Source organism: Theropithecus gelada, chromosome 18, assembly GCF_003255815.1.
Source record: "Theropithecus gelada isolate Dixy chromosome 18, Tgel_1.0, whole genome shotgun sequence".
In the NCBI taxonomy this organism is placed as follows: Eukaryota; Metazoa; Chordata; class Mammalia; order Primates; family Cercopithecidae; genus Theropithecus; species Theropithecus gelada.
The window spans coordinates 1,829,720-1,841,788 of NC_037686.1; the positions used below are offsets into that span (position 1 = coordinate 1,829,720).

Consider the following 12,069-nt stretch of genomic DNA (forward strand, 5'->3'; position numbering starts at 1 on the left):
AAAATCTGAACATTTTATATATATTATATAACATATATAAATAATGTATTATATTAATATAATATATTTATAAATATATACATAATATAATATATACATAATAAAATGTAATATAATATATTATAATATATGATATATTGTTATATAATATAATATATTATATAATAATGTAGCATATATTATTATATATAATAATATATATTATTTAATATAATATGTAATTAATATAATATATAATTAACGTATAATAATATATGTTATCCTCAAGTTTAAACTTTGAACATTTTTATATCTGTATTATATAACATATATTATATAATAATATATTTATATGTATATAATAATTTATATTTTTATTTGTATATGTATTTATATGTATATAATTTATATGTATATATGTATGTACATATTATATGTATATATGTGTATGTATATTTATATGTATATAATTTATATATATAATAATATGATATAAATAATATATTTATATAATAATATATTTATATAATAATATATGTTATGTTATTATATAATATATGGTTATATAATACATATATAAAAAATGTTCAAAGTTTAAACTTGAGGACTTTATATCGAACTGTTGCATGAAATTCCAAAATACCAAATTTGAGTGAGTTCTTCAAATTTCCTAAGGTTCTAGAAAACTCTTCTTTATATAACTAAAAATGAAATCCTACGTGCTTAAACTCTTCAGAGAACTGGCATTACACACTCTCCTCACCCCTTACATTTACTTGGAAAATTCACCGTTGAGGGAGTGCTTAGGGCCAAGCCACAGCTGCAAGGAAGGCAAGTCAGGACTCATATCGCTACAGATCATTTAGATCTTTCTTCTCTGCCCCGGGGTGCAGGGAAAGGCTGTGAAGCGGCAGCTGAGGAAACACAGAACCTACATCCTGCTGTGTGCTGCAGTCCTTCCTCAGAACCTGCACAGGCTGAACACTACTATACGTGCTTAAAGGGAATTCTGTGGGACCTTAATTCAGTTTTCACATACGCTAGGTCCAAAACCTGGGAGTCTCTAGGCTGGTGAGCCTAACTGTCTTCTGCAAAACTGTGGTCCTGCATGTTTCTACTTTTCTGGATAAATGGTGAATTGTATCTCTGTTTGATTGCATGACAGAAGACTCAGACACATCCACATTAAGAAAAATGGCAAGAAAAAGGCTCCTGCATGCTGGAGGCACTTTTAGTGAGAAAAATAAATGAATATGCAAGAGAAGAAATGACATTTGGAAGAAAAACATTTTTAAAAAGATTTCATTAGCAATGCTTAATAATTACAACTCCTTCACAAACATACAAATGGGCTCTGCTAACTAAAATCCTGTGTAATTATTGAATAAGGCCCTTGAAAAGAATGGTGAGAGCTTAGAGTCAGTTAAAACGTGTTACATGGTCAGAATTAAATATCAAATACTAGTTTTATCCACACAGATCACAAGCAATGTCAAACTAATGACATAAAAAGATCCTTTTTCTGATTACTGACAATTCTCACTTTTATGTGCAGGCATTGTCTTTGTAAACTTTTAAACTTGGGGTGATTTTCCCCGCCATCAAGTTTGTCTATGAGTGATATCTTTTTTGGGGGTCCCAAAACTTCTAATAACTACTCTATTTTTCCTAATGTTTGATCATCACTGCAGTAAGTAGGAGTACATATATGGAGAGGGTAAGCCACTGACCCCATCCATGCCCTCCTCCCTGCTGGGGCCTTGGGAGCAGACAGGTTTTAGCAGAGCCTGATTTTTCATGATGGCTAGATAAAAAACAAGTCATGACTGACTGATACCTCTTGGTTCCATGGGCTACGAGTCATCTGAAGTATCAGAATGATAGGTGAAACACAACATAATAAGGAAAGTGAATCTGCTGGTCATACAAGGATTATAAAATGCTTCTTGTCATTAATAAATGTTTTGGGTCTATCCATAACTCTAGTTCCTACACAGTAAAACACTGGAAGTTTGCATTTTACAAAATGCATATAATGAACTCTTACTTCATCTTCGATTGATATCTCCTTTTTTTCCCCTTAAAGTCAAATAATTAAGGAGAATTTTCATCCGTGACCTCTGTGCTCCTCTCAATACAGCCCTTTGCTCCCTTAGCTGCTTAACAAGCATTTTTCCAGTATCTGAATCATAGGCTAAACATGAGGCAGAGAGGAAGACCACTGTCAGCATTCACTAGAAGAATGCTTGCGATGTCTCCGTGATGGAACGCAGTGAAGGATTTGTGATAACCCATTGTGGTTTGAAAAAACATGGGCAGGAAAAGTAATATCCCATCTGTTATTCACAAACAATTTATATTTATTGATCAGGAGAAAACAACAGTAAGCTGCTAAAAGAAGATATTGTCATCATGTTGTCTCCTTAAATATGATTGTAGTTACTAGTCAATTGCAGATTCTGTGTTTTTAGCCAAAGTTCTTTATTTCCAAAATGGAGGGAAAACTCTGCCCATCATCTCTTGCTATGCTCTCACAAGACTTCTGTACTTGTGGTCAGCATAATGGAAAAAATCCTCTGAATTAGCCAGATTCTGTAAATGTTCTAAAAACATATAACCAGCCTAGACACAAATACACTCTATCAACTCTAAAATATCAACTATAAAATATTTAAATCTTCACAGCTACTCTGAATATCTCACAAGACTATCAAGATCACTTTACATTAACCAGTTATGAGTCACTACCCATTGTTTCAGAATGTGTCATAGAATCTTCCACATGTTTTCCTCTTTTCCTCTCAAGCTCATACTAACGGAAAATTCAAGGCTGAAACTCAAGATTACTGGCTTCCCGCAAGGTGGCCAACCTCAGCTAGGGTTGAAGGCTGCCTTCCTGTTAACAACAGGTCTGTGTCTCTTTCAGTGGCTCACCTGTAGATGGTGTTGTCTTCTTTGTTGGGAATGGACTTGAGGTCTGTGAGTTCAAGGAACCGGTCATGGAAATAGTGCAGGTGTAAAATGCACACCAGCAGAAAGGAGGTTGGGATGAATATGCGAGTGAATAGTTCAGCCACAGTAAACTGCTTTAAGCCAAGATCCTCAAGCCTGCAAAACAAAACAAAATAAAAAGCAGGAGCCTCTCTTAGGCAATGAAGTCACAGAGTCTTTGTGATAAACTACATCACAGTCTTATACTTCTGTCAGTTCTATCGTTTATTGCATCACTCTCTCTGATATGATCCAATATGGCTTTCGTTTCTACCAAGCCAGCTAACCTCCTTTAACAATGGTCAGTAAAAACCTTGACATTGCCAAATTCAAGGGCTACTTCTCTAGCTTTATTTAATTAAACCTCTGGTCTTCCTTGAGGCAAGCGTGGTTTTGACGCCATCACACTCTCTTGGTTTCTTATTCCTCCATGATCTCCTCCTTTTCTATTGGACCTCTAGAGGCTGAAATATCCCCAGGACTCGGTTTTGATCTCTCTTCCAGCTGTGCCTGCCCGCTACGGAAATCCTCTTCTGTGGATTTATACATCATCCTTACACTGAGGACTCAAGGCACATCTACAGTGCAGGCCCCTCCTGTAAGATTCCTGTGCCCAAATTGCTACTGGAAATCGGTTGTTTCACAGTTATTTCATATTTAGTGTTTCCAAAACAGTATTCTTGATTTTCCTATTTTTCTTAGCAAAGCTGTCCTCCACATCCCTCTCCCCACTCTAGTATCCCTGAAGCAATAAATGGTACAACTGTCTACCCTGTGCAAATTGCGAAGTCAGACGAGACCTATGTTCTTTTCTTTCATATCTCATTCATCCACATTTCCTTCAGCCTCCTAAGCACCTCTTGAACGGCCCACTCCTGTTATCCGTCTCTGCCTCCACTGAGTGTAGGGGAAGCTGCCATCATTTCTCACATTTCTCACTGCTGCTGCCTACTAACTGGTCTCCTTGTTTCTCCTCCCACACATCGCTTTTTCTCAGCTACTCAAGGGATCTATAAAGATTAGAAAATTCCACCAAGAATAGAATACAAATAATGCTGCCTACAAGCCATGCACATCCCAACTGCCTGCCTGAATTCTCCCCACTCTTCGCTGTCCACTCACCCCTGGTCTTCAGTTCTTCTTATGTGCTATGCCAAACTCTGACTTGCCTCAGGACCTTCGCATGTGCTGTTCCCTCTGCCTGAAATGCCCTTCCACACCCCAGGCTCAAACTCACACACTTTTCCTAAGACAAGCTTCTTCTTATGCTTCAGTTGCAGTTTAAACCAGCTCCTCAACGAAGCCCGTGCCAATCACTCATTTATAGTTCCCCCTTACTCACTGCCTCAGCCTGTTGTCTGTTTCCTTCACAGACCTGTCACAAAGTGTAACAGACTTATTTTACACTAAATAGTTTTCTTGTTTGTCTCCTCTGCTAGAATATAAGATCTACAGGGCTTAGATTTTATCTGTCTTGTTCCCTGTCATATTCCAGGCACAAAACAGTGTCAGCCCATGGACAGCATTTCATAAACGCTTATTGTATAGACACTTCAGCTGTGTTGGTCTAGTTCCCTTCTAAGGGACAGAGACTTCTAAGGGACTTCTTTCTCAGCCACATCAATATTTTCAGCTCAAAACCCAATCCTGGCTGGATTTCCAAACTAATTTCAGAAGTTTACAGAAGCAAATTAGAGAAGAATAGAGCGCTACTTACTACATGCATGGGAAAAACCATCTCATTATCACAAGTCTGTTAGCACTTAGAGAAATTTATTTCTTTATGGCACTAAATACTCCTTGGAATCTAAGCACCCAGCAACATACATGAGCAAAGGCTGCTACTTTATAAGTGCATGAACTTACTTATGAACTGAAGAGCTGCGCTCCAATGTGGAGAGCAGAAAGCATGACTAAGTGCTAGGTGTGTTTCACACGAAACTAACATTAGAAAATGTCATTTCATTAAAATGGGGCTGAAAATTCATGGAGTGCCTACTATGTTCTAAGCTAAGGGCTAAGTAAAGGGAACACAAAAATCTCTAAGTTTTAATTTCTATTCTTGACGAACTTATAGACAGTGATGACATCATGCTTTGCTAAAATCTTCCTTAAAGATGTTTTTGAACGATATGCATTCAAGTCTTCATCTTGTTCATCACTTTTCAACTCAAAATTACTTACTTTTCTTTTTTCAATCCAGTCATATTTTGCCACAGGCCTGGGAAGTTTTCAAACTGATATGTGTATATAAAGATAAGCACCAGCATAGTGTAAATAACCACTGACATCCAAAAATATTTTAGAATTTTCCTCCACCATTCATAGTGCACCTGCAAATCAGATAGTGGAAAAAAACAAACGAGAAAAAAATCATTTTAGAAAAACTCACAAAAATATTTGGTTTATTCAAGTAAGACAAGTGATTACATTCACAAATGTCTGAAAATAAAGCCTATTTCATTTCTAGTTTTTAATGTTCCATGCCTAACATAGTGGAGTCGCCCTGGGTTAGAACCCCAGTTCTATAAGTGGTTGCTAACTCTGTCTTTGGGGAAGTGGCTGAACCTTCCTGAGCGTCTCCATAAGTGCCTATTTTGCAGGGTTGCTACGAGGATTAAATAGGTATTTACGGGTTCCTGCAAGCTATCTGGCCCATAGGGGGCGCTCAAGGAACAGTAGGGTAGGTGCTGCTGTCATTGTGGTTATTATCACTGCTCAAAGAAAACCACATCCATTTTGAAATTGAAAGCAGTATTGTATGAATGAAAATGTGAAACAACCACAGAAAAAAAGACATCTCATTTTACCATAAGCTGTGGATATTCATTAGAGAACATCCATCCTGAATTTTTAAGAGTATTCAAAAGTTCACTGATTTCTTTTGAGATTTTTTTATGTTAACATATGATATACTCTCGTTTATTGTAGTTCTTTTATTTGTTTTGTTGGCTACCTGCAAGATATTTTACTGTTCCATGTGTTTCTATTATTAGATCCTCTTTTATCATCAGTTAAAAGTGAGTCTGTGGAGAGCTAACTCATTTTAATGCATTTCATATATTAAATTATTTTAATGAATGAAATCCTTTTAATTAATGAAATACGAAAGCAGTCAGTGCACTACACATATATATGTACACAAAGAGCAGGCACATGCCACACATACATTGTTTTCTGACCCTAAAGCCTGAAATGCAAAAGTATACCTAGGAATACTCCACGACTTCAGATTATCTAGCTTTTAAATTACTATTTTAAAATGTAATTCAATTTTTACAGGCCAGGTGCAGTGGTTCATGCCTGTAATCCCGGAACTCTGGGAGGCCGAGGAGGGCAGATCACTTGAGGCCAGGAGTTTGAAACCAGCCTGGCCAACATGGTGAAACCCTGTCTCTACTAAAAATACAAACATTAGCTGGAGGTGTTGGTGCACACTTGGAATCCCAGCTACTTGGGAGGCTGAGGCATGAGACTCGCTTGAACCTGGGAGGTGGAGATTGCAGTGAGCAATGAGCAGAGATCACGCCACTGCACTCCAGCCTAAGGGACAGAGCAAGACTCTGTCTCAAAAAAAAAAAAAATAAATAAATAAAATAAAAAATAAAGTAAATAAATAAAAAGAAAGAAATAGAAATGTAATTCAATTTTACAGATTTTTTTGATGAATAATTTTTGGAAAACTTATGTATGAACTTTTTCCTGATTTTTCAACAACCTAAATTTTTTATTTTTACTTTTTTTTAGGGATGGCATCTTAATCTGTTGCCCAGTTGTACTGCAGTGGTACAAGCATAGCTCACTGCAGCCCTGACCTCCTGGGATCAAGTGATCCTCCTGCCTCAGCCTACCAAGAAACTAGGACTACAGGTGTGCCACCACACCTGGCTAATTTTTTAATTTAAGAAAATTTTTTGTAGAGACAAGACTTCAGTATTTTGCCCAGGTTGGTTTGGAACTCCTGGCCTCAAGCAGCCCTCCTCCCTTGCCTCCCAAAGTGCTGAAATTATAGGCATGAGCCACTGCATCCAGCCCTGAAATTTTGAAATAGTAAAGAAGTTGAAGACAGTCATTTACCATTTTAGGATTCTTGGGATATAATGTTTGAATCTTGCCAATCACTTTATCTATGTTCATGAGTCTAGTGATTTAGAATCTCTGCAAAGGTAGCTCATGTATATTCCTGGGACAGATGTGAGAATTAAAATGATCAACTGTGTACCTACCTGATACAGGGCCACACAGAACAGGAACAGCACCATGTAGATGATTTTGTACATTACGATTTTACCCTCAAAGCTGACGAAGAAGAACATGCCTCCACAGACGTAGATCCAGTACTTGATGAACATGGCCACCACCAGATTGCCCAGGACTTTCATGATGTCCTGCTCATCTTCTTCTTCAACTTCCTCTTCCTCTACCTTCTTTCTCTCTTGCTTCTCTTCCTTCGCTTCCTCTTCTTCCTCCGTCTCTTTGGGCTCTCCTTCCACTTGTATAACTTGAAGTTCCTCATCTTCAAATAGAAAACTATACTGTTACACTTAGCTGGTTATCTGTGTAGAACCACACTTTGACCACGTGTGATATATGTAGGATGTAGAGGCATGCATTTTCCAAGTTATTGTATAATTTGAGTGACTTTAAACTATTCTCATAAACACAGCAACATTCCTAACTAGATTAAAAGTCAATTTTCATACCCTTCTCAAAATAGAGTTTACAAGAAAATAAATTTGGTAATACTGATTTATATACAAGGTCTTTTTAAATTTCTGATACCAAGTGATAGCTTTAAGTGCTGTGAGATGAAAAAAATAAATAGGCAACAATAGCACAAATCTAAATGACTATACCAATTTCAAATTCTAATTGTTTCACGGCTCTAGACAATCCAAGTAGTACTTTACCAAATGTGGGTAATGCTATCAATCTTAACCAAAAAAGCATGCTTTTAAATAACTCAAAATTTAAGATATAGCGAAACATAATTTAATTTAAATTAGATTGAAAGAGTAATTGTAATTTAAGTTTAAAACAATTGAATGGATCAAAATAAAAAACTCACATTGTGTTGCTTTAAAATATGCTAATACATGGGACTCATCTCTGTGTTACAAAGTCTTATATTTGAAGAACTTGAATAATTATTTCAAAATAATTATTGGGGTTAATTTGAATAATTTATTCAAACAACTAGTAGATTCACAGAGTGAGGAGAGTGAAAATCAAGTGAGGGCTCAGAGCAATTGTTGATATCAAATTAACCATTTTTTACCAAAATTAACTGGTTAATTTAATCACTATGTTGAACAGAGACACCCAAATCATATAGGCAAGATTTGAATCTTACGAACAGACTTTTGTTACTGAAAAACAACGGATTGGTTAGGTCTAAATAAGAAACTAAACATAAATATGTGTGTGTGTGTGTGCGTATAGAGGGGTGTGTGTGTGTGTGTATATATATATATATGTCTGCATTGGTTCTTATGGTTACTGGTTAAATCTTAGGGTTACCAGCCCAGCTTCTGTGGACATTTATAGGCTCCTTTTCACAGACAGTGCTTCTTAACCTCACAAATACTCTTCAATCCATTCTACAAACATTAAACTTACATTTATTGGCATATCTAGGGAGTTAGGGAGCAAGCTGTTCTTATTTTACCTATATAGCAGGTCTAAAACTATCAAGGTGATAACATCATCATCATCTGTTTTTACATTGTGGTATACTATTTTTAAGAAAGAAGAAGGAAGTTTTTTTTTGTTTTTTGAGGCGGAGTCTCGCTCTGTCGCCCAGGCTGGAGTGCAGTGGCCGGATCTCGGCTCACTGCAAGCTCCGCCTCCCGGATTTACGCCATTCTCCTGCCTCAGCCTCCCAAGTAGCTGGGACTACAGGCGCCGCCACCTTGCCCGGCTAGTTTTTTGCATTTCTAGTAGAGATGAGGTTTCACCATATTAGCCAGGATGGTCTCGATCTCCTGACCTCGTGATCTGCCTACCTCAACTTCTCGAAGTGCTGGGATTACAGGCGTGAGCCACCGCGCTGGGCCCAAATGGCATATTTTTAACACTCCTTTGGAACTCTCACGTGCACCTCAAAAGTCACACGCTATAATAACGTTACTTAGTGCTCCAAGTTTACATTCCACTTTCATTTATTCTGAAGCTTTCTGATGTATTTTGGGGCTCTTTCTCTGTAATTTTGCTGAGCACCAAACTCTCTGGCCACACGCCATGAACACTAATTTACCTTTTTCTTCATTTTCCTGACTGCCAATTTTGACTTCCGATAAAAGAGCTTCCTTTTCTCGCAGAGCTTTTTGCTCTGTGAGGTGCTGCCTCAGCAGTAGCCAAAAAGTAATGGTGAAAAGGATCTGAAAGTAGAGAAGCAGCAAAACAAGAATTAAGCAACCATTTGGAATGTAAAAACATTCAACAAATACAACATTTTCTCCGCATTCCAGTGGGAGCACCATAAATAAACATTTTTATTGGAGACAGAGTCAGGTCACCTGCCTGATTTCAGCTGAGATTCACGGCTTTTAAGTCCCTTTTCCGAGGATGCTCCCATGCTTGTGTTGGGTGCCAGGAGCACCACGCAAGTCCTGAGGAAGATGAACCCAACCTGTCTAACGACTTCCACCTGGGCAGGAAATCAACTGCAACAAGTGGTCTCCCATGAGGTGCTGGTCCCTGGTTGGTTCCCTCCTGACTGTGACGTCATTACAATTGTAAAAGGAAGACATACTTCTTGCATAATACTCCCTTGACTGCAATGTTCCTTATTTTGAAGAATTCCATAGATGGGAAAAGGAAAATTTCATCCCAGAAAATAGAACCCCTTATTATTAATCTTCTAAAGCTGCAGGGAGTCTAATTCTAAGCGCTCATACTTTTAGAGTAACATTTTCTTAAGGACGAAGAAATCAATAACTTTTTGATTTGGGGGAACTCTATTGTTTAGGAAATATAGTACCTAACACACAGTGGGTTTGTTGCTGTGGTTGTTGTTTTTTGAGAGGGAGTTTCGCTCTGGTTGTCCCGGCTGGAGTGTAATGGAATGATTTCAGCTCACTGCAACCTCTGCCTCCCGGATTCAAGCGATTATCCTGCCTCAGCCTCCCAAGTAGCTGGGATTACAGGCATACACCACCATGCCCGGCTAGTTTTTGTATTTTTTTAGTAGAGACGGGGTTTCCCCATGCTAGCCAGGCTGGTCTTGAACTCCTGACCTCAGCTGATCTGTTTACTTCGGCCTCCCAAAGTGCTGGGATTACAGGTGTGAACCACCATGCCTGGTCACACACAGTGGTTTTTAAAAATAGCTTTATTGAGATATAATTCACATACTACACAGTTCACCCATTTAGATTCAGTGGTTTTTAGTATATTCAGAGTTATGCAACCATCACTGCAATGCATTTTGCAACACTTTCATCAACCCTGTGTGAGAAGCCCCATGGCAGGTACTTCCTTTTCTCCCTGTCTCAGCCCTAGCCAACCACAAATTCACTTTTTGTCTCTATAGTTTTGCCTAATCTGGAAATTTTTTATGAATGAAATTATATAATAGGTAGCCTTTTGTAAGGGATTGTTTTTACTTAGCATAATGTTTTCCAGGTTGATCCACTGGTAGCATGCACAGTTCTTTATCTCTTTTAATTACCCAGCAATATTTCATTGCATGGCCATACAACATTTTATCCTTTCATTAGTTAATAGGCATTTGGATCATTTCCATATTTTAGCTACGATGGATAATTCTGCTATGAACATTCATATACAAGTTTTTGTGTGGACAGATGGTTTCAATCCTCCTGGGTAAATGAACCTAGGACTGGAATTGCTGGTCTTACGGTAATTTTACGTTTAACATTTTGAGGAACTGGCACTTTGTTTTTCAAAGTTGCTGCACCATTTTACATTCCCACCAGCAGTGTGTGACCGTTTCAACTTCTCCATGTCCTCAGTAGCACTGGTTATTATCTACCTTTTTAAAAATTATAGCCATTCTGGCTGGGCACGGTGGCTCACGCCTGTAATCCCAGCACTTTGGGAGGCCGAGGCAGGCAGATCATGAGGTCAGGAGATCGAGACCATGCTGGCTAACATAGTGAAACCCTGCCTCTACTAAAAAAAAAAAATACAAAAAAATTAGCCGGGAGTGGTGGCGGTCACCTGTAGTCCACCACTCGGGAGGCTGAGCCAGGAGAATGGTGTGAACCTGGGAGGCGGAGCTTGCAGTGAGTCGAGATCGCGCCACTGCACTCCAGCCTGGGGCAACAGAGCGAGACTCTATCTCAAAAAAAAAAAAAAAAATTATAGTCATCCTAGTAGACATGAAGTGGTATCTTGTGGTTCATAGTAGACTTTTTATAAATATTTTCCAGTGAAGTGAAAAAATAAAACAAAATAAAATGTAAATAAATATAAATGAACGGGTCATTTCAATTTGAATTGACCACTTACCTATCCATAAATGTCTACTTATCATTTACTTTCAACATAGACTAGTGCCAATAAGTCCTGGCCAATATGCCCAGGACCTAATGAAATCAAGAACCGGAGTGCCTACATTTATGCAAATCTGAAGTTAAAATTCTGGAAGCCACTATGAATTAAACTATTGCTGCAAATTGGGGGGAAAAATTGTTTCTCCAATGCATATTCAGAGAGGTTAAGAGTAATTGAGAGCAAGTGGGACATCATTCTTAGAGAAGTTGAGTTATTTAATAAAAGGTCTTGATATGGAGCCAGAAATGAGATGCTCTGGGACTGAGGAAAGCTGCCAAGCAGGTAAGTCAGGCTCCTTGGGAGGGGTTCAGACCCTTGAGGACTGAGGATGAGATTCTATTCTCTCATTCTCTATCACACTGACTCATCCACTACAATCCATAAACCGTGTGTGTTTAAAAATGGGTTTTACACGTTATTGTAATAGAAATGTTATATGCCTGGAGGTGTATTACTATCTTCTATGACAAAACCTTGCACTTTTTTCTGAGTCCCTGGGAACATTAAAATACAAGCGCAGACCTAGATTCCCAGAATAACATTTTTTTTTCCACGAGTAACAAATTTATTTTCCAAATA

General features: G+C 38.0%; 1 protein-coding gene across 2 annotated transcripts in view; it reads right to left on the reverse strand.

Annotated features, from left to right (window-relative positions):
- Nucleotides 1–12,069, reverse strand: part of PIEZO2 (piezo type mechanosensitive ion channel component 2) — a 462,335-nt gene that overhangs the window by 109,446 nt on the left and 340,820 nt on the right. For both annotated transcript variants that reach the window (XM_025365354.1, XM_025365353.1), the window contains exons 14-17: nt 9,227–9,350; nt 7,197–7,486; nt 5,155–5,303; nt 2,914–3,087 (exon numbers count right to left, since the gene is read on the reverse strand). In XM_025365354.1, the coding sequence (XP_025221139.1) occupies nt 2,914–3,087; nt 5,155–5,303; nt 7,197–7,486; nt 9,227–9,350 (737 nt within the window). The remainder of the gene's footprint in view (nt 1–2,913; nt 3,088–5,154; nt 5,304–7,196; nt 7,487–9,226; nt 9,351–12,069) is intronic.